The sequence below is a fragment of the Sturnira hondurensis genome, unplaced genomic scaffold, assembly GCF_014824575.4.
Source record: "Sturnira hondurensis isolate 20B ecotype Veracruz unplaced genomic scaffold, ASM1482457v3 Scaffold0021354, whole genome shotgun sequence".
NCBI lineage: Eukaryota > Metazoa > Chordata > Mammalia > Chiroptera > Phyllostomidae > Sturnira > Sturnira hondurensis.
In genome coordinates this window covers 1,992,196-2,014,220 of record NW_028093985.1, presented here as the reverse complement: position 1 = coordinate 2,014,220, position 22,025 = coordinate 1,992,196, and the positions used below count along the sequence as shown (strand labels likewise).

The 22,025-nt window shown below is 45.9% G+C and overlaps 1 protein-coding gene across 2 annotated transcripts in view; it reads right to left on the bottom strand.

Moving 5' to 3' along the window:
• The window catches only part of ARHGEF28 (Rho guanine nucleotide exchange factor 28), a 281,452-nt gene that overhangs the window by 128,703 nt on the left and 130,724 nt on the right, over positions 1-22,025 (bottom strand). The window contains exons 6-9 of one of the 2 annotated variants that reach the window (XM_037032058.1): positions 20,063-20,243; positions 16,334-16,406; positions 6,222-6,274; positions 5,599-5,656 (exon numbers count right to left, since the gene is read on the bottom strand). In XM_037032058.1, the coding sequence (XP_036887953.1) occupies positions 5,599-5,656; positions 6,222-6,274; positions 16,334-16,406; positions 20,063-20,243 (365 nt within the window). The remainder of the gene's footprint in view (positions 1-5,598; positions 5,657-6,221; positions 6,275-16,333; positions 16,407-20,062; positions 20,244-22,025) is intronic. The other variant, XM_037032059.1, reaches the window with a different exon arrangement.

The following is a 22,025-nucleotide window of genomic DNA, read 5'->3' as shown; positions in this document are numbered from 1 at the left end:
CACAGATTCCACATCTAAGTGAGATCATATGGTATTTGTCTTTCTCTGACTGGCTTATTAACTTAGCATAATAATCTTCAGGTCTATCCATGCTGTCATAAAAGGTAAGACTTCCTTCTTTCTTAACAGCTGAGTAATAACATTCCGTGGTGTAAGTGTATCACAGCTTTTTTATAAACTCATCAACTGATGGACACTTGGGCCCAGCCCCTTGATTTTAAAACCAAATCACGGGTAAGCTGTGGCTTGTGTTAAAGAAATGACCACCCCTTCCTGCTCCCCCCAAAAATGAAAAAAAAAGTGGGGAATCCACAGACACTTCTGTAACTTGGGACATAGAGAGACATCTGCCAAAAATTAGGCTTTAAAACTTGTTTTTCAGAAGGGTAGGAGCTCTGCCAAGGTTCCCTCTCCCTTTTTTACTTTATTGTTTTCATGTTTCATGCAACATCCTTGAGATCTCAACACAGACACATGTGTTACCAAATGACAGCCAATAGAGGGCCAGCTCCTAGATCTTAAGATTCCACACCTAAGATCCTGTTGGATGCCATAGCAAAACTTTTCACAAACAACTTAAAAACACTGTTGTATAAGCTTTCACAGCTTAATAGCATTAAGTCCACTTCAAAACTTGTAGTTAACATAAGAAGAGAGGAGAGAGTAACCTAATTAGGACTACTGACTGCACTTCTCCACCCAGCTCACCCCTGAAATCCATGGGCCTGGAGCTCCCCAGAGAGATCCATAAATGGAATCTGGGAGAGAGTTTGTGCTGCCCCAACGTTCTGCTCTAGAGAGGCCGTTCCTTTGCACCTTCCAGCCATTTCCTTCCAGCTTCCCTTTGCTGAAATTTCCCTAAGCTTCCTGTGTGGGCCCTTTGTTTCTTCTCCTTCGTGGTCCAGAGTTACGGAAGGTCTGTGTCACGCAGGGTGAGCAATCCGAAGCACCTCACTTCCTACTGTTTGTTTCTGTCTGTCCGTGCGTCCGTCTCTTCCCGTCAGTCTGGACGGTCTGGACGTGGTTCGAGGCATCAAGCGAGGCTTCCTCCCACATCCCACTTTGGTTACTCCGTCTCCCTGTGCCCATCCTCCCAGGGCCAGCCGAGCCCCCCCACCCCGCCCTGCGCTGGGAGGCTTTCTTTTTCTCGTATCTCATAACAGTAACAAACAACAATAGCAACGAAGTGACCCAAAATGGTAAAGAATAACTGGGTTCGAGCCTCAGCATGTACTAATAGCCAGGCCACTCCATAAANGTTACTCCGTCTCCCTGTGCCCATCCTCCCAGGGCCAGCCGAGCCCCCCCACCCCGCCCTGCGCTGGGAGGCTTTCTTTTTCTCGTATCTCGTAACAGTAACAAACAACAATAGCAATGAAGTGACCCAAAGTGGTAAAGAATAACTGGGTTCGAGCCTCAGCATGTACTAATAGCCAGGCCACTCCATAAAATCAAGTAATACATATTATTTTTAAAAGGGGGTGGTTCTGGCCCATAAATATGAAGTGTACTTCTTGGAAGACTCTATGACATTTTCCCTTTCTTCTTAGAAACATAATTTATATTTTTGATAGAAACATATACAGAGTCATTTTAAGCTACCTTCTGGAATGGATCATACTTACGGTATATAATGTTTAATGGATAAAGCAGGACACAGAATCCTGTTGTTTACATGATCACAACTATGTAAATAATAGATGCATAGAATAAAACACTACTAAGAAATATACCAAATTTTAATAGTAGCTGCTTTGGAGGGGGGGAATTATAGGAACATTTTTTCTTTTTTTTCTTATTTGTTCTAAAACTTCTAATTTTTCTACCATGAGCATTTATTACTTCTATATTTTAAAAAGTTAAAATTTTCCCACAAAGCTATTTAGCGAGATATTATGTTTAAAGATCTTCTCTGGCATTTGTGCCAAGCCTACCATCTCCCGGCCAAACCTAGGGCAGAAGACACAGCACCGCCTCATGCCCAGAGTTTCCGGGCACTGGAACTTCCCAAGCAAAGAGGACGATGCTAACCAACGTGATAACCACCCCCCTATCGTCCCTCCCTACCTCCTTTCCCCATGAGGGAAGTCAAAGCATGCTCACATGCCTTGGCTGGGTAGCTCAGCTGGTTAGAGTGTCATCCCAACACCCCAGGGTCAAGGGTTCGATTTCCAGTCGGGGCACCAGGGCACACGCAAGAATCACCCACTGAATGCATCAAGGAGTAGAACAACAAATCAATGCGCCTCTCTCTCTCCCCTCCCCCTTTCTTTCTCTCTTCCTCTCTCTCTAACATCAATCAGCAAATTAAAAATTTGAAAAAAAATGCTCACACAGTTCTTGCTTTAATAAGTCCATTTCACATCCTTTTTCCTCCACCCAAATAGTGATACAATATACAGTTTGAGCCAAGTAAGTTTCAAACAATCTTTAATCCACTGCAGCCATGGTTGATAAATTATTGCAAGAAAATCAGGCTCAGTATGAGTGTCACTAAATCTGGCTGTCACACACAACCTCGCGCATGCTCTTGAACATCACTTGACAAGAGAGCAGGAGTCGCCTCCTGGGAGCTTCGGTAATTCACCCGAGATACCAGCACTCTTGTTTCACAGTCCTCGGCATGCACTTAACTTTTAACTGGACATCCTAATTTCTAACCAGCACACAGTTTCATTTTTACAGATGCAACTTTTTAAGAGTAGAGTTTGCAAGAGAGCAACAAATCAAGCCACTCACAACTTTACTAATCCGGTGATCGTTTAGGCACCTTGGTTCGCACTCGGGGTTCCAACACGGCAGCCGAAGCTCTGCATCGGGGGCAGTGGGGTGGCTGCCACTGCGGCCCCACGGTGTCTACTCGCTCCAGCCAGGCGTTCACTTCCTTCTCCCAGGCACAGCCTTGGCTGCTGCCCACGCCTGAGCTTCTACTTTTAAACGGTATCTTGTCCCCTCAACTTCCATATTTCTATCCGGGACTAAAGAACCCCTGTGCCAAATGGACCCTTCCTTCCTTCCTTCCTTTCTTCCTTCCTTCTTAATGTCTGTCTCGCTCCATTTCACCTACCTTCTCTTTTGCCATTTCCTCCAAATGCTTTGTCCTCTCCTCCCATGCTAGCTGCCGAGAATGTGAAGGAATCACACACTGAGGAGTCCCACTCTTCACCGTGACAGCAACAGAATCCTATCCCAGCCCTTCAACTGATATTCGCCCTTTGAGCAAAACACCAGGCCCTCACAGCATCCAGAGAGTGGGGCCATGACTCCTGACTCACCATTAATGTACTGTAACCCTATTATCACCAACCAGTGAGGTGGCTGGGGGCACTGGCTTGGATGAGCTTACTAAGTGCCATCCACCTGAGACACCCCTCCAACCAACACTTGTGGTGTAGAAACTAATGGCCAGTATGATTCCTGATGCTTCGATGGGTTAACAAAAACAATATAAAGTTACTTTCAGTACAATAAATGAAATGGAATTTAAAGGTCAATTCCTCAGTCACGCTAGTCACACATCACACATTCTATAAACATATGTGGCTATCGGAGACCATATTGAGCAGTACAGATATAGAACATGTTCATCATCACAGAAAGTTGTATTGAAACAGCACTGAGGCAGTTTCCGAGATCACACCAAACTCACACCACACCATTTTTAACAATACAAGTCAGCAAAAACATACACTTTGAACCCACAGGGATCAGCCTTTCCCCAGAGACTGAGCAGAATATAAGCAGTAATAAAAGAGCAAAACAGTTTGGAAATGGCCTCATGGAAAAGCCATTTACAGCTGCAGACTCCAGTTTACCACCTGACTATTGCTCACTGCCTGTTCCCCTCTCTCTGTCTCAGAAGTTTCTTTTGAAATCGAGTGTCATTTTCTTTGCATAAAGTCGGGTGGATTTCATTAGTCCAAAAAAAGTTCAAGTTAACAAAAAAGCAAATGTTAGCACAAGGAACCGCCATTCACAGCCCTTTCAGAAACCCCTGGATTAACATCATACACGGTTGTCCCTCTCAGATCCTTCATTACAGTTCTCCTTAGGCACGATGAGGTTACCAAGGAAACACCTGGACTAGGTCAGGCTGCTACAGTATCCTCAACACGTGTCTTCTTTACCCAGCAAGCACACCAGTTTGACAACAAAGTGAGTTGTTCAAGCCTAAAATTAAAATAACCCTGGCACTTCACAGTCTTAACACTCCTCCCCCGCCAGCAATTCGTCTTGGTGAAACATTCTTCAGAGGTAACATTCCTGGGAGCAAGATGCAATTTATGGATGAGACATCCTCTACACGTGAGCAAGGGCCGTTCTCCTAGCGTTGGTGGCCGCAACCCTCACCCACACGGAGATGTTGGCTTTCATTTCTCCTCCCCCCTCCGAAAGTCAATTATTCCCCTTACCTCATATAGTAGAAATATTAAAGGTGTACGTATTGCTGGGTATGGCCTCAGTTTCTGTTCCAATTTCAGTAGCACCTCGCACAAGGAGCTCCAGCAAATCCCTGCTGGCTTGTGGCCAAGCTACCAGCAGCACAGCCAACCACCCCCAGGAGTGCTTCCTCCTTGCCCAGCTTCATCCTCCATGAGTTCCCAACTGTTGGAACTGCTCTGTCGAGTGCCTGCCAAACGCATCCATAACGTGCCCCTGGCCTCCAGGGAGTGCCCTGACCGCTAGGCTCTGCAGGCCCACCCACTGCTATTCCTTAACACGCCCTGGGCATTGTTTTGGTTTTCCCGGATTTCACATCAGCCAAGCACTTCGCTGCCACCTCACCCTCTGCAGCTCCTCAGACCGCTCAGCCCTCGTGCTTCCCAGGTATGTGAACTGCCTCAGCCTTGCTGAGCCTGCAGAAACCGACTAGGAAAGTCTGTATTTCTCTGCTTTCCACTTTGCCCAGAGGCCTTCATGGACCCTCCGGGGACCCAGCGAGCTCAAACCCCACCGCTTCACCAGTCTCTGACTCAAAAGAGGAGTCTGAGGCCCAAATTAGCCGAAGAATTAGGAAGTATCTGGGAGAGAGATTTGGGGAGGTGTCCTCAGGCAGTTAGTTGTGAACGAGAACGCACATGAGCAGATGAGCATTTCCAGGCCCGTGGGGAGAACTACCTCCACCTCCCAACGGGAGCGCCTGGCTCCTCTGAGGGACACTCCCATCACAGCCACGCCCCAGGACAAGCATCTGGCCTTTTCCAGAGGCCAGGGCATAAGATCCTAGAGGCTCAGCTCCCACTGGGTATCAAAATGGGACAGCAGTGAGCTTGGGGATTCCAGGGCCAGGTGGAAACAAGTTCCGAGTCTCCGTTCCACTACCCACTCTCCACAGCGGAGTTGCTTCACTTGACGGAAAGCTTCCGTTGCCTCGTTTCAGTTGTTTTGCTCTTTAGATTATAAATGGAAACCCAACCCCCAATCCTAGTATTGTAAGTGATGTGGCAAAGACAATTTATCTGAGTGGGTTTTAAGAAAAACACAAGGCTCCCGGGAAGGGAGACTTTCTTTCTATAATATGTTTTCTTCTCGTCCTCTGTAGTCCTGGGGCTGCGGTACCCCCAGGGGTGCAAAGGGAAGCAACGGTTTGGAGCCTACCCGACTCTAGGCTGTCCCGGTCTTCACGTTCATCCCGTTGAGCCAGGCTTTTCGCACCCTGGGAAAGATGAAGTTAGGTTGTGGGTTCTTTTTAGTTACTATGTGCCCCCTCAATGTCTTGTTATTTTTGTAAACTAGAAAAATCACCCCAGAGAACATCAGTAAAGACACATTATGTGTATCACCACACATGAACAGGAAACAAGGCTTGTCCTTAACTGACATTATTCAAAGCCTAACAACAAGAGAAGTCTCTGTCCCACTGAGACATGACTGCAAGCTACCACAGGTCATTTCCTTTTCAGAGGGTCTCTTCCAGGCTTATTCGAGCAATCCCATTATGGGCAAGCATCTGTGGTTATCGATCCCAAAGTATAAATTTGTTTTGGAAAATGTACTAAGTCATCTTGCATATAAAGTTTCAACCTAGAAAGATAGCTATGTATGGTCATAGACAAAATTCGATGAGGAAAACTCAATTTCAAGTTATTGTGAATGTGACCTGGGGCACATCCTTGGGGATTTTGGTTTAAAACCTTTTTTATTACCACAAGATCTTCACTTCTGGTTCAACTCTGGAGAGAAGCACAGAGAAGAAACGGCGAGGAGGGCGGGATGATTACCTTTCCATCCTCCTGTTCAGGTGATGATCTGCTGGACGCCAAACGCTTAACCTCTGCAAAAGGAATAATTTTCATCAGGATCTGCTGGTAGAAGCTTTTGTTTAAAAAAGGAGAAGAAAAGAGAAAGTAGATGACGCCTATAAATGAGTTTCCTAGGAGGCGTCTGCATGGAGCTGGGTTTTTAGATTAAGTTTCTTAAAACCGGCTCTCTGCAGACACGGCATCTCGGAACCTTACTGCCCACCCTCCGGCATTATCGTTCGGGTGGATGGAGATGTAAACAGGCCCGGGAGCTCTCACAGGAAATCCTGAGGGGAAAAAATGATCGTTAAGTAAATACATGCCCTTGATTCAGGAGGACGGCCGCTCACCAACGGAAGGCTCTTCAACATTGCACAGATTCTACAGACGTGACTGGTACCCACCTGAGGAAATCCTGCACATCTATTCCTCAAATACCAAAGATTTCCTGTTCCCAAAGAGCGTCATTCATTCTGGGGGAAGTCTGGCCTTCCCTCGGGCATAGGTGAAAGTCAGGGACATCAGCATAGCCTTTAGACTCTGACTCGGGCAGTAGCAGGCTCGGCACTGACAAGCCGCAGGCATGCCTGGTGCCCGCACTCTGAATAAAGTCTTTCCTGGAAATATGAGGGGTCAGGATGTTCTGGGATGTACAGGAAGGTTCACTTAAGGGGTATTTTTCTCTGTGCCTTGACTGATTGCTTCTCTTCCCAAACACTCAGTTGCCAGTAAACAAGAGCCACTGTTGTTAAATAACCACCAATGGCAAGCCTGGGCCCAGGGAAAATAAAAGGGTTAGAGACAGGCCTAGCCAGGGCAGACGGCTAAGAATCTGTGCCCCGAGTCTGTGTTAACAGGCAGTGTTGTGGGCCCCAAGGCTCTGCGCTGGGCCCCTCAGTTCCCCTGCCCCCATGGCCCTGCTCGAAGCTGATTCTGGGGCAGCCGCACTTGTTTTCCCAGCAGGTGCATTACGACAAATTTCTTACTTCACTTTGTCATGGCTATTAAGTCACCCGAGGCCTCAAACCTCTGCGTGGATTTTTCAAGCTCTTCTCATGACCTGGCCACAATGCCCAGAGTTCCTACCCATGTTTCTGCTTAGAAGAGGTGTACAGAATTCATTTATACCTAAGGCAAGGATGAAGGAGGGAAGTCAACTTCCTCATGGGAATGATGTTTTTAAAAAACTACATAACAAAAACTTTGAATTTGCTTTATATCAAACAAGTAATAAGATCATACACTCCACAATAGTGTACTGATATTGAATTTATACTAGCTCTACAAGGAAAAATGGAAAAGGAATAGCTTCAATGTTGTGTGGTCATGTCAACTGACCTTAACAGGACATCGGACAAAGCAGTGGCAGCTTTCGTTCCCAACATCCCTGCCTACTTTTCAATGCACACCCCGCACAAGGCCTCCAGGTGGCAGCAGAGTAACATCTGCAGGGCAGCATAATCGGCAAAGTGCCAACTGGGCCAACCTGACCCTTCAAAAGCCTGCAGTCTAAACGCCTAAGTCCAAAGCTTTTCACTGCACTGCACAGATGCAGAAAGTTGATGTGCAGCACCTACTGTGTGCATCGTATTATATTAACATAGTAGGGGTTTTATTAAAAATTGGGTAAGTGGAAAAGATAACGCCCAACGTGTTAAAAAAGAAGGGGAAGGTAACCAGAACCAATGTTTCGACAGACACATCTGCGCGGACATCCAGAGCCACACGCATTTTCATTCTGTCCATTACAGAACACTCCTTTAAGGCCATTTCAGACCTGATGTTCTTACATTATGACTCTATGTCTCTAAATAATTCTCTACCTACACGAGTGGTTCAGAAAAACAGTACATAGTTTAATCGAGACCGCCAATGAGGAAGGCTATGCTGTGGCAACCTGGCCTGTGGGAACAACGAATGTGCATACCCCTAGTAGTGCGTTCACACTCCAGCTTCCTGCCTCTGCCAGAAGCTCATCTTCGTACACTGCCAGCCTACCGTTCTCCTTATCGTCCAACGTAATTTTGTTGCATTTCCATACAAACTATATAAAGTAGACAAGTCTTCATAAAATTTGTACTCCATCATTTAAAAGATTAACTTACAGTTATAAAACCTCTATCCTAAAATCATTAAGATATTTGTGACAGTGTGTAAACACAGGAAAATAATGTGCCTTTAATTGTCTAGGTTTATACAGAACTACATCTTAGAGCTTTCAAAGAATCTGGCACTCATTCTACTGGGGTTTAATTAAATTGCTCCAGGAGAGTTTCTGCTAAATTACTAGGATCCTTTTACACTCACCCACTGTACCACCAACTGCACTGTGCAATCAAACCACTCATTGCTATAGCAACCGGCAGCAGATAATGCTATCGGTAACGCCAGGCTATTCTGTTTTAAAGACCTATTAATCTCACCTCCAAGGCCCACCCAGAAGTAAGGATTACCCCCTCTAAATCAGACTTATCAACTTCATAAATATACCTTTTATTGCCAAACTACAATATAATGAAACAAGAAATACTCGTAATAATCATGTTTATGAGAGACACTGCAGCAAAGAACAGGGTTTTCAAAACAGGGTTAAGCAGCTGTGAGATTAATTTATTTCTTAGGAAACAGATTAGCCTAATAGAGCTCAACTCTGTGCACAAACCTATCTCCTTCTGAAAAATGGGGCCACAGAAGCTAAACTCAAAAAAAAAAGAGCTGACATTGAAAATATAGAATGTGCAGTATTCTCCTTTAACTACTATTTGCTGTGCCATCTGACTCCACCCCCAGGAAGGAGGCAAGAAGAATCATGATCAGAGCCAGTCAGACAACTACTGTCATTTCATCTCTGCCCTCAGGTTCACATGTCCATGGTCAAGTGCACCAATGGGTTAGATGTGCAGCATCAGAAGCACAACAGAAAACAAGGGCCACACTCTCAGCTTGCTCCACCCACTCCACACATGCCCAGAGAAACCCTGAGGGTAGTTCACAGTCTTTCGAATCCTTTTCTCCCAACAGACTGTGAGTTCTAGAAAAGCTAGGTCCAAATTGATTTGGGTTCAACACCTGTATCCCCAGGGCCAAGCAGAGTGCCTAGCCCATTACAGGTACTGAATAAATGCTTCTCTCCTCCACCCAGATCTGATGGCCCAAAACAGCTAAAGAGATGTGGTAGATCATTAGGCTAGCTGGGGGGAAGCCAGGGAAGGGAAAGTTGAATGACTACTTCAAACACTGCCAATACCAGCACTATGTTACCTCACAGCTTCTGCACTGCCAGCTGGATCAGACGGATGAACGCCTTTCCCTTGCTTCTTCCCACCCCTCCGCCTCTGTGAGACCAGATCCACCCTTCCTTTCCAGTTGTGCAATGGCATTTCGCTTATAACGACTTCACTTGCATGTATCACTTTACTGTTCCAGCCTAGTGTGTACATCTGATTCACAACTGCCAGAAGATCAAAATGGTGAAGGGAACAAATTTGGGAAACTACCACTCTTAAGAAGCTACCTTTGACCTTCTGTTTCAGTTTCCCAAATGACATTTTTCCCTAAAAGTGGGATACCAGCAGGAATAAATATGGACTTGGGGAAACAATGAGTCACTCACCTACAGAGACATCAGTGTGAGCTTCATCAGTCCACAAGCCCTAACCCTGCATTTGACTCCACAAGCTGACCCAGGCCCCTCGGGGCTGCAGCACAGCAGGCCTGGAGGGTGTGTCCAGGTGAGCGAAGGAACCCCGGCCCTCCGGCTACCCGAACGAGTGTTCCTTTACAATAAAACTTTCGTATTTGTTCTCTGCCTTCTTTCAGAAAGGATTTAAGATATCGTTTTGGAAAGACTGTTTAAAAAATTATTTGTGACATGTTTGAGCCAAAAACATAATTGTTTAAGAAAACTGGAAAAAGACTATGAAAAAGTAATCAATAAAACCACTGTTAATATTCTAGTATATACTCCTTCATCCCCATACATATGTTTTTGTTAGAGATTTATTGAGGTAAAATTCAATACCATATTATTCACCCACTTAAAGTGCACAATTATGATTTTTAATATACTTGAAGGTGTGCAATCATCACCACAATCAATTCTGGAACATTTTTTTCACCCCCACTTGAAACCTCCTTCCCATTGGCACCCACGCCTCAGCCACGCCCACCCCCACCCCAATCCTAGGCAAACACTAGTGTACGTTCCATCTGAAGGGGTTTGCTAGTCTGGACATTTTACATAAATGGAATCACACGATATGTGGTCCTTTGTAACTGGTCTCTTTCACAAAGTATAATGTTTTCAAGGTTCATTTGTGTTATAATGTATTAGTATTTCATTCTTTATTGCCAAACATTGTTCTGTTTTATGTATACACCACATTGTATGTGTCCGTTCCTCAGCTGATGGGTTTTGGTTGCTTCCACTTTTTGGCAGTTATGAATAATGCTTCTATAAACACTTACATACAAGTTTTTATGGGATTGTTTGTTTTCGTTTGTCTTGGCCTATATCTAGGACTATAATTAAAGAATTTATTCATGGAGGAGAAAAGACACCCTCAGCCCCCAAATTTGGTTGCAACTAAGCAGAAGCTCTAAGTCATTATATTTCAAATTGAGATCAGAACACAATCTTTTTAATTTACTCAATTCCTTGAATGAAATGAGACAAGCCATCTTTCAAAGAAAAACAAGATTCGGTTTTGCCTTGGGAACACTTTCATGTCCCTAAGACTCGACACTTAGATCCTACTTATATTCATGAAAAAATCCTTTGCTATATTTTCAACTAAAGCTTATTTCGATATTAGGTTCCTTAACTGATAGGCTTACTTAGTGTTTGTCCCTCCTGCTGAGCATGCAAATCTGATGCAGCAAATCTGAGTGTGCAAATCTGACACGGCTGGAGCAAAGCGCGCACAGCAGATGTGCACGGAAACCGCTGTATCTAGGTGGGCTCTCAGGATTCTCCTCAGATTCTTTCCAAATCAAACTATCATTTTTAATTCTGTGATAAACTGGGGGAGACAAGAAGGAGAATTTGTCCCTTTTTGTGTGAGAAAATACTAATATCATTACAGTAACATACAGAATGAGCATCATATTAGATTGACATCCTATTTTTGCCCTTGGTGAAACTTTTCTTTTTCCTGTGGACAGGAGGAGAAAGTGGGTTGGCAAAGTCATTCTCTAGGGACAGTACAGAGAAGGCTGAGCTGCTTTGTACAATGGAAAGAACAATCACACAGCACTTCCCACCGCTGAGTACCATTCGTAATTATCTGGACATTGTCAAAATTCCTGACTCTTCAGTTAATGACACCGATACAGTCCTCGGATGGACATTCCACACTGGGGTTAAGATCAGGGCTGAGCATCCGAGGCAGTGGTCCCCTGCAGAATAGCCTTCCCAACGCTGTTCTACTCCCCACTCCCCAGGCCCCGCCATCCTGGTGTGAAGACTCTACAAGTCTTGGTAAGACCTCACGACCATATGTAACAGTTCTAAAAAGGCATCGAGTTAGAGTATTTAAAATGAAAAATTCTGGAAAGGAAATTTTGCACAGAAAAAAGCCCTCTTGGTTTCCCAATAATATCTAACAGGAGATTAAATAAAGTGCACTACACAACTTCCTCTCCATGCTTCAGTCACTCAGAGCACAGAGAAGTGATGCAGCCCCATCCAGAGAGTGTTCAAGTAACCAAGACGCTCACCTTGTCACTGCAAAGCCAAGAGCTGTGCCCTGCTGTCCCAACCCATACATAATCACCACTAAGTGCACCCTGGCCACGGGATATAGCGTGCACTCATGATACAGAGAGCTGACCAGTCGTCAGATACTGGTCAAGGTTCTCTATCCTTCTTTTCTCATTTAAGCCTTACTAATGGAGGGACGCATTACATGACAATGCTGCTCCGACATTTCCCACAAGAGAAAACACAGCCACGTCACTTGCACGGTGCCCAGAAGCCAGCCTGTGGCAGAGCTCAGGTTTTCAGCAGTCTGCTTGTCGCCGGTGTGTGTCACCAAGACATGTCTGTGCCTGCTGTGGGTCACCAATCTCCTGTCGTTGAAATCTCCTTGTTATACAAGGGGGGTGAGTATTCTATAGTGCAGTGAGTTCTGACTGCCTGGACAAGCTGTGCCACGTTAGGCAAGTTATGCAACCTCTCTGTGCAGCTGCTTCCTCATGCACGTAGTGGGAAAAACTGGTTCCGACTCCCAGAAACATCCCTCTCCACAACCACTGGAATGCACACCCCACGAACGTACAAAGTTCGCTCAGCTCAATGCTGGAGCCCCCCTCCCCCCCCATCTGTCTGCCTAGATTGTGCCTTGCATTTGGATTCACAGCCTTTCCCACCTTCCACAGGAATCACAGGGAGGAAACCCCTCGGGGCCTGCAGGCAGCTGCTGCCTCAGCCCTGAAGGAAATGGCCTTGCCCTCTCCCTTTTGTGACTAGGAACTCATGTTCCAATCACAGCTCCATTTTCCTTGTAATGAAAATGTGGAAGATAATTAATGGGGAGAAACGAATGAAGTGGGAAGCTTGGTGCCACAGAAGTTAAGGCATTTACATAGTGGTCAATGGTGTTGCAATGGTTCTCCTTGTGTTATGGCCCCGCAAACCCCAGGCAGACCACAGCTTCCCAAAGAACACATGCGAAAGTGTGCGGCATGGCAGGGGTGGTCTGAAAATTCACAAGGACCATGAGTCGGCCCCTGCTTCTGTCCCAGCATGAGCATCCCTGTACTAATGGGTGGAGAGAACCCAGGTGACCATGGCAAAGGAGGAAAAAGGCCTGGAAAGGACAGGATCAGTCAAAAGAAGGAAGAGCAGTATTTCTAAAGTACCTTCCACAGACCACTTTCATGAGATACTGAGAACTGTGAAAAATAGATCCTTAGGTTTCTTGACTGCAAGACTTACTACAAGCTATAAAACATTAAATGTATCCCCTGTCTCCAACATGAGGGTTTCATATACAGTCTTTTCTACCTCTCTGGCCAAAAAGCCCTTATTTTTTCAGAACATCTTCCAAGACTGGTGTTCTATATAATGCTCATTGGAAATCCTAGACTACAATAATAAGGCACAAAATAAAGACAAAAAAAGCAAGGACAAAATACATTGGGGGATTAACAAATAATAATTAGTTTATTCATTTCCGCGTGTTAAAAATAAGATGACTTTGGGCCATTTAACTCATTTGTTATAACTTCCCATTGTTCTGGAAGTACAGGTACAATCATAAAATTATAGAAACATAATTGGTTCATAGACAATAATTAAAACCATTTATTGTACTAACAAGAACAGCATGGTAAATTTCCGACTAAAGTTGTTATAGTTTTTTAATCAATGGCAGCTACTGTCACAAGCTTAGATCCGCCTCTGTCCACTGCGGCAGGAGGAGCAGGAAAACACGAGCTACTAAGAATCTTTTGGTACGTGTCAAAGGGAAAGCTTGCTTTTGGAGTTCAAAGGAAAAGAAAAGCAAGCTCTCACCCTCAGAATGTTTTGTTCTTCCAGTCCAGTCAACTCCAGGGTTATGAATGGACAAAAACTAATGCAGCCTTTCACTCCAGCTGAATACTGCCCTCTGCTGGAATGTGCAGACCGTTTCTAATGTCCAACAAGCATATTCGAATAAAAGCATTGTCTAGCAGATCTACAAAGTACACACATTATTTGGAGTTAGAGGACTTGAGTTTCTGTCCAAATTATTTTGCTTATTGGTTAAAGGACTTCAGTCCAACTAGCAGCAAGGTGTACTAACTTGACTGTCCCCTAGGCCCACTGAACTCAACCTGTCTAAAACTGAGTACAGTTTTTGTCATGATCCTGCTTCCCACTAAGGGCTGTCCCACCCAGGGACACACCAGGAATGGCCTCTTTGCCCACCTGACAAACTGCACCTTTGGGACAGAACCCATCCGTCCCCACCTCCCCAAACTCATTACACTGCTGAGATGCAGACCCCTTCCGAATTACTTCAGCAGCCCCCGGCCCCTCCAGTCCACTCCCCACACTCTCACAGTGACCTTCCTGGAACAATAATGTCGCCTTATTTACTTCAAGCAGCTCCCCAGAGCTGTCAAGGTGGGTTCCAGCTCCTTGCCAGCTTGTTTTCCTGCCCCGATCTCAAACTGTTGGCCCTGGATGGGCAGAAGCTTAGACTTTAAGTAAATATTTAGACGTCACTTTGTTCTAAATTAGTTTGAAGGTCTATTACAGGGGAATAAAAAGATACAAGACATTAAGTAAAAATCAGAAGTTGATTTAAAAAATAAACACAGGAAAAGCACAGGCGAAGGCTTACGAAATAAAGGCAATGCAGAAACGCATTCAGCAGGGCCCTCCACATTTGCAATGGGCTGGCCAGAAATTTAGCTCCAACGTTTTATCAGCCAACTAGAAGCAAGAGACCTGACCAGTTCTAGTTACAGCAGTACAGCAAGCCAGACGCTCAGAGGCAGCTAGCATTCCTCACGTGGGACCAGAAGAGGTTTTCCCTACAGATCTTCAAATGAGAGCGTGCAGTCGTTCACGACCTCCTCGGGCGGGCAGGGCAAGCTGCAGCTCCCTCAGTGCAGCCAGCAGGTCGCTCACAGGAGAGATCAGGGGGGCGTTCCCACAGGAGCCCAGGCACGCGTGGCATGCGTGGGAAGCTCAGCTGGTCACTTCACCCAGGACCGTGTGCAGCGTGGGGGCGGCCACTCAGACTTCCAACAACTCACCACAAATCTTCCCTCTCCAGGATGATTTTTTAACAAACACGGGGACAGAGAGTTTAAGATTATACTACCTGTGGCTAATTGCAAGAAGAGTCAAAGGTATTAACCAGCTGTCCACCAGCTGGTGGCTTCGGGACAAAGACCCGGTCCTGTTGTTTCTCCCAACCTCAGCATCCACCATGGTGGCTCTCAACCCACAGACTGTTGCCCCTTTACACTAACAGACCTTGTGTGATGTCCCCTCCACTCTCCTGGATCTACAGAGATGAGGTACCCTACTTCCAAATACCTATAACCCTGTCCTCACATATACTTTCAAACATAAAAACAATACTCTAATGTATAAAGCAAAATGAAACTGATACAAGATAGTACATATTTCAATATATAAAACCTTTGTCAAACCACCCTAGAAGACATATGATGCCAGGTTCTTGGAACTACTGTGTTTTAGAAAATAAAAACAAACAAACACAAATCAGGATCCATTCCACACAGCGACCGCATTATGACCCTGCGAGGATAGAAGCGAGAATGCTCCCTAGGATCAAACTTGTGTTCATCACAAGGACTCGCTAACAGATCGGACTTACTTGTGTCTGTAGAGAGGAAAGAACCTGAACAGCAGCAGACAGAGCATGCCCAGATAATCTGCTGAGCTGGGGAAACTAGCAAAGTGCTGTGTCCCGGCAAATGAGCTGGCATCATCGTGACTCTGTGTGTTGCGATGTGGGAGAAAATGATGACAATGTGTCACAGAAGTTATACCTCCTGTCAGGACTCCTACCTCCAGCAGATCTGTACCTTCGAGTTCCGAAGCTCCCTCAGGACTGGGAACCACTGTGCAGGACCCTACGGAACACCCCACAGCTCGCCCCTCTCCTCTACAGGCCAGGGGTGTCCCCTGAACCCCCTGTGACAACAAAAGCACCCTTACCACCTCCATCTTCTTGAGGACCCACTAGGCCAGCACGGAGTAGGGGCTCCACAACGGCGAAACAAACTAAAGAGCGAGTGAATAACGAAGGACTGAATGGGATGAAGAAACTGAACTTGAACCTGAGGGGAATAATCTGCGTCTGGAGGGTGCCCTGATCAGGAGCTGGGAGGACCTGGCCTAGGACCTGGCCAACAGCTCTCAGTGAAAGCTAATCAAAAACACAGAAAGTGGAAAACAGAATATTTCACCTGACCCTGGCGGAAGACCCACATAGTGTCCCCCAACCCTGATCTTGCCTCTGACCCGCTCTGCGCCGGCTCTGCTGCACCCGTGCACTTCAACCCCAGTACCCTCAGGAGTCCTGTGCACTTTCTGGATTCCCCGAGTAGAGAAGGGGCACACATACCTTCTTCAGGCTCTGCCGCACTGGAGGGCATATCTAGTCTTCCCTCTGGCCTGGTTTCTTGCTCTTCAAGAGTCTAAAGAAGCAAGAAAAAAATCACTGAATACCATTTGAGGCTTCAAATATGCAACAAAGAGATGAGAACCACATTCAAGGACCTCAGAGCTGGGACAGACCAGAAGTATGGCCTGGGAAAGTCGGGAAAGATAGGCAGCACCCCAGGAAGATGGTGAGAGATGTTGGGGGAACCTGAAGGTGAGGGTTAGCTGTCCCTGCAATTAATCCTCTACTGCAGGGGGTCCCCGACCCCTTATTAGGAACCGGGCCCTGACTGAAGCTCACCTGAGCTCTTGGCTTCCTGTCTCCTACATCCTGCCCCATGCCCCCTCCACACCCCCCACCCTCTTCCAAGAAACCAGTCCCTGGTGCCAAAAAGGTTGGAGACCACTGCCTGCTGCTCTACTGCTCCCATAGCTCACAACAAGGTTCTCAGGAACGAGATACATGAACCAAAAATGGGAGACAGAGAAGAGAATATCTTAAAACCAGAAAGAAGAGCCAGTTTTATGCATCCACGCACCTAGACCAACCTCCACCTACACCCCAAGACCCAGGGACCTCGGGGGCCCAGACATGGGGTAGGACCACCATCGCCCAGATGGCCCCAGAGGACCCAGGAGGAGCATGGGCCTCTGGCTGCAAGCTGACACACAAAGGTGCAGGCTGTCCCTGGCTGGGACTGAGTTTGTGAGCCTTGGAGAGAAACTGCCCTCTTTGGAAGTCTCTGCGTGTTTTCTTTTCAAATAGATTTCCCACAGCCAGTGAAAATGTGAAGAAAAGCAGAATTATGTGCTAATGAGTCAGAGGGTAAAACAGCCCAAGCACCTGTTCCAGACTGAACACCTGGGCAAACCTGGGCGGCAACCCTGCAACTGACATAGACGCCTGAATCCCCCTTGGCGTGTGATTAAGCTCAGTGTTTCAAGAACTAAATTCTCCTGGCTGGTGTAGCTCAGTGGATTGAGTGCGGGCCTGTGAACCAGACGATCGCGGTTCAATTCCCAGTCAGGGCACATGCCTGGGTTGCAGGCCAGTTCCCCGCAGGGGCCAGTTCCCCGCAGGGGCCAGTTTCCTGCAGGGGATGCACAAGAAGCAACCGTACATTGATGTTTCTTTCCTCTCTCCTTCCCTTCCCCTCTAAAAAGATAAATAAATAAAATATTTTTTTAAAAAAAGAACTACATTTTCAGCATTCTGATTAACACCAAGCTGTAGAGGGAGAGAACTGAAACAGGACTAAAGATATAGCTAAGGTTTGGCCAGTGTGGATATGTAGCACCAACCTGTCACCATAGCACATTTAATAACCACTGTAAACGATCAGTCCAACAGGGGCAGCTACAACGGAATGTCATAACATGAATCCGGTACACCTTTGAACAAGCTTGGTTCTGAACAGGGTCACCCGAACGGCTCCTGGATGTGCTAATGCAAACTTAGGTTTCTGCAGCGTGGTTCTGTTACTGGTCTAAAAGGCTGCAGATAACTGGGCAATGCCCAGACCCTGAGGCTGAAGATGCCTCATAACACAGGCTATGCTGTGGTCCGCTGGCGATGAATTAGTTCCTCGGGCCAAGTCGGATATCAAAACAGGCTTTTAGACATCTAAGCTTTAATAAAGTGGGAATGCTGGATTACAATATATAATCTCATATTTTTTACTCCAAATTATAAAGCTTCATTGTGGATAACCTATATATCACCATCTGCTTACATTTAAAATAACAGCTAACCAAGTAAGAATTTAAATTTGGCAATACCATCAAAACATTTTGTCAAGCAGGTAAGAACTGATGCCTTTGGACGTCCTAAAGAATCTCAGCCTTGTTCCCTTTTGGTCCCCCCGCCCCCAGACAGCCACGCGACCAGGGCTGGAAAGAAAAAAGGACGTGCTAACACCTGGAACACAAGGCCATTCCATTTCAATGGCTTCTTCTATTGATGTTCTACCATAAACACATTTTCTCAGTGTTTTTTGTGGAATGAAAATCTCCACGTAACTGGAACGCAATTTCTATTGGGTCTTCGTTATTGTAAGTCCACTATAAAAGATTATTGACACATCTACATTTACTCCTTCTAAATCTTCCCCAAGGGGAGCAGTGTTATCTCGAGTATGTCATGAAAAATCATAAATCCGAACTAAGAAGTTGAAGGATTTGATGATGGAAAATTCAATAATTTTTGCTATACCCAGAGCTCACTCCATGCTTCTCAGGAGCTTCATCACCAGGTGCCGGGCTGTGGTCTAAGAGCCCCTTCTAAGGACACAAGGTTGCGGAGCTCTGCCCGACAGGCCGGCATGGAGCAGAGCGCACCCTGAGCGATGCTGCCCCACCCAGGCCAAGCCTCTGCCCAGCCGGAACAGCCATACCTGGGGGCCTGGGTGAAAAGCCACAGGGGTGGCTGAAGGCTTAGTATCTTTTTGTTTTTTTCCCATTGCTCTTAGAGAGAGAAGAGGGGACAGAGAGAAGCACCAATGTGAGAAAGAAGCACACACTTGTTGCCTCCCACACACATCTGGGCCTGAGCTGGTAGGCACCCAGACCAGGACCTGCAAGCCGGGCATGTGCCTGACCTGGAATCGAACCCTCAATCTTTCTGTTACAGGATGACGCTCCAACCACTGAACCACGCTGGCCAGGAAAGTCTTTGTACCTTTAAGTGACAAGTATCCTTAAGCAAAATGAGGAAACACCATATGCCAGAAAATTATATGCTAAATTCCCAAAAACCCAACAAAAGGAGGTAGCAGTTCATACTCTAAAGAACATGTTTCATTCTAGTTGTTTAAATAAAACCCTATCTGGAATAAGCCAACAATAACTTTTATTTTCTATGCAGTGTTTGGAGCTACATCTTTAATGCTATGAAGCAAACATTTTACACAAACTGTGATGAATAACAATACCGGTTTCCCAACTGTGTGCTCTGGGGGGTCCACACAGCCATGGGACCCGTGCCCTATTAACAGCCGTGTGAAGGAACGGGGCCATGGGGTCTGGTGAGTGAGCCCACCGCACCCCTAGTGCTCTCAACTAGGCTGACTCAGCCCTTTTACTCAAAATAACACTTTGCTTAATAATAGTTAAAAGACGTGAAGATTCTTTACATTCTTCTAGCTTCCACAGAAAACAAAAATGATGAAGATGAAACCTTTTAAGCCCCGAGATGGGTGGGTGTGCTGTGGCAGTGCTCAATGCTGGTGCCTGGGCCCCAGAGGGAGGAGGGGAAACTTCCACCAAAAGGAACAGGTGAGCAGGCCCCGTTCAAGAAGAATCCACCCTGGGCACCTGCTTACCTCCCTCTGAGCCATAAGAAACCCACACAGAGACATCAGACACACGTAAAAGAACCCTACATGCAACTGCTTTCGATAAGAATCATAATGTCATCAATAAGTTAACAGAAAACATCTGATGTTAGAATTTTAAAACCCAACACTGGCAAGGCTGGCTCATAAAAAAGTAAAAGCAGCAAGCATATTATATAAATTACTATTTTCTACTACCAAAATATTACGTAATAATCTTCATTCTATGGTGTGACACAGTTTCCAGTCCCATGGCCCCCAAGCTTCTATCACAAAAACACCGTCCCCCCAAACAGGGAGAGCACTGTCTACACTCCCCAGCCGTGTCCTACCGCGTGCTAGAATAATGGGGCACAAACCTTGGTGAGAAAGGCTCTGTCCCAAAAGTACTTCCTGAAGAGTTTAATATCTGCCTCCAACAAATGCTCGGCCGTGTGGTTCAGCGTCAGGGTCAGCGTTTCCGGCGAGTGAATGAACTGCAGGAAGGCATCTTCGCTGAGCTGCACTCGGGAGAAGCCTGGGGAACGTCTGCCCTGGAAACTGAACCATCGCAAATCAAAACCCAGGCACAGCTTTGGAAACACCAGCCCCCAAATCCCAGGACCCTCCTCGCCCCTGATAATCCAACTGGCAGAACAATTCTCAGAAGCCACCTTCAGACAATAAGATTATGTAAACAGGTTCTAATAGAGCCATCTTTCTTTTCCATTTGGAGAACACAGCAACTGAAAAGCTATCCACCCAATTATGTACGTTAAAGATTCATATAAATAATGAAATAGCACCGACTTTTAAATCTAGTACTTTACCTCAATATTTCGTTCTCCTTTCGATCTGAAAAGGCGCCTCTCCCTTTAATTGGGGCTACATGCAGCAGACCAAATTAGCAGGCAGCCACCAGTTTATTAGGTGATTACAGTGGAAAACAGACGCGATCTCCAGGGGACCCGGTAAGGTTTGGATGTTACAAACAAGGGAGATATTCAAAACACACTGGCTGACGACGGCAAATCATTTTCTCATGCAAATTAAAACCTGCGTACATTTGATTGTGCTGTATTCTTGAATGAACTCATAAACAAAAGAGCAATATTCCAAAACTCAATTCCTTTTTTCAAGATTTTATTTATTTATCTTTCAAGGGGAAGGGAAGGAGAGAGGGAGAGAAATATCAACGTATGGTTGCCTCTCGTGCGTCCCCTGCTGGGAACTGGCCTGCAACCCAGGCACCTGCCCTGACTTGGAATCAAACTGTGATCCTTTGGTTCCCAGGCCCGCACTCAATCCACTGAGTTACACCAGCCAGGGCCCAAACTCAATTCTTGAATATCAGCTTATCTTCTGTTCTGTTTTGGCTAAGAGCAATCACACATTTATTAGCTAAGTATAGGCTCTATGGCTAGTATCACAATGTTCTGGAAGGTGCAGAAGGTCATGCAATAAACACAGGGAGAAGCCTCGGGGGAAAAACATTAGTGGGTCCCAGATGACGGCCCACCTCAGCATGCTGTCACATCCCACCAGCTTGGGGTCCCACATCCTGGGGTCCCATGTCCCGGGGTCCTCACCGCTCAGAACGAGCGCTCTGCCTCTTTCCTCTCTGGCCAAGACCTCATTTTGTTCATGAACACTTGCTTTACGAAAACACAGTGGACTTCCAATCAAATAAACGTTATCTCCATCATATGAAGTGACCGAAAGGGATCTTCGTAAAGGGCACTTACACTCTAAGATCTGGGGCATCTTCCTAAGCTGTTGACACGAATTATTGTCAGGGACTCCAGAATCTTCCAGGAAACAACTTTTCATTCCAGTTAGAAGCCAATTAGAGGCAAACGGACTCTAAGCCTGAGCAATCTGATCATTGCTATTAATTGAGAAAAGCTCTAAATTTGGCTTACAGTCCACTGCTAATCCCATCCATAAATGGATTTATTAGATGTGCAAACTTTTAAAACACACAAGGTCCCCTGGCCCTGTACTCAGCCGAAAGAGAAAAGCCACCGTGGATGCAGAGTCAGCCTCGCAGGTCTCAGCGTGACAACGACCAGGTCAAAGCAGGTAGTCCTGCCTTCCCCTTGCAGCCAAGAAAGTGGGGTCATGTCAGAGCAAAAAAAGGGGGGGCAATTCTCTGTGCACAGGCTCTTTCTTTGGTTGGCGACCAAATGAGGGAGGAAAAAAAACTCAGAAAGCTCTGACTTCTACTCCAACGTCCACTTATGTACAGTACAACCAGAAATTAATTACACTGAGTTCCATGAGCCAAACAAGAAAAACCAGCCCACTAAGACTATACTAATTCTAACAACACTTAATATTTAT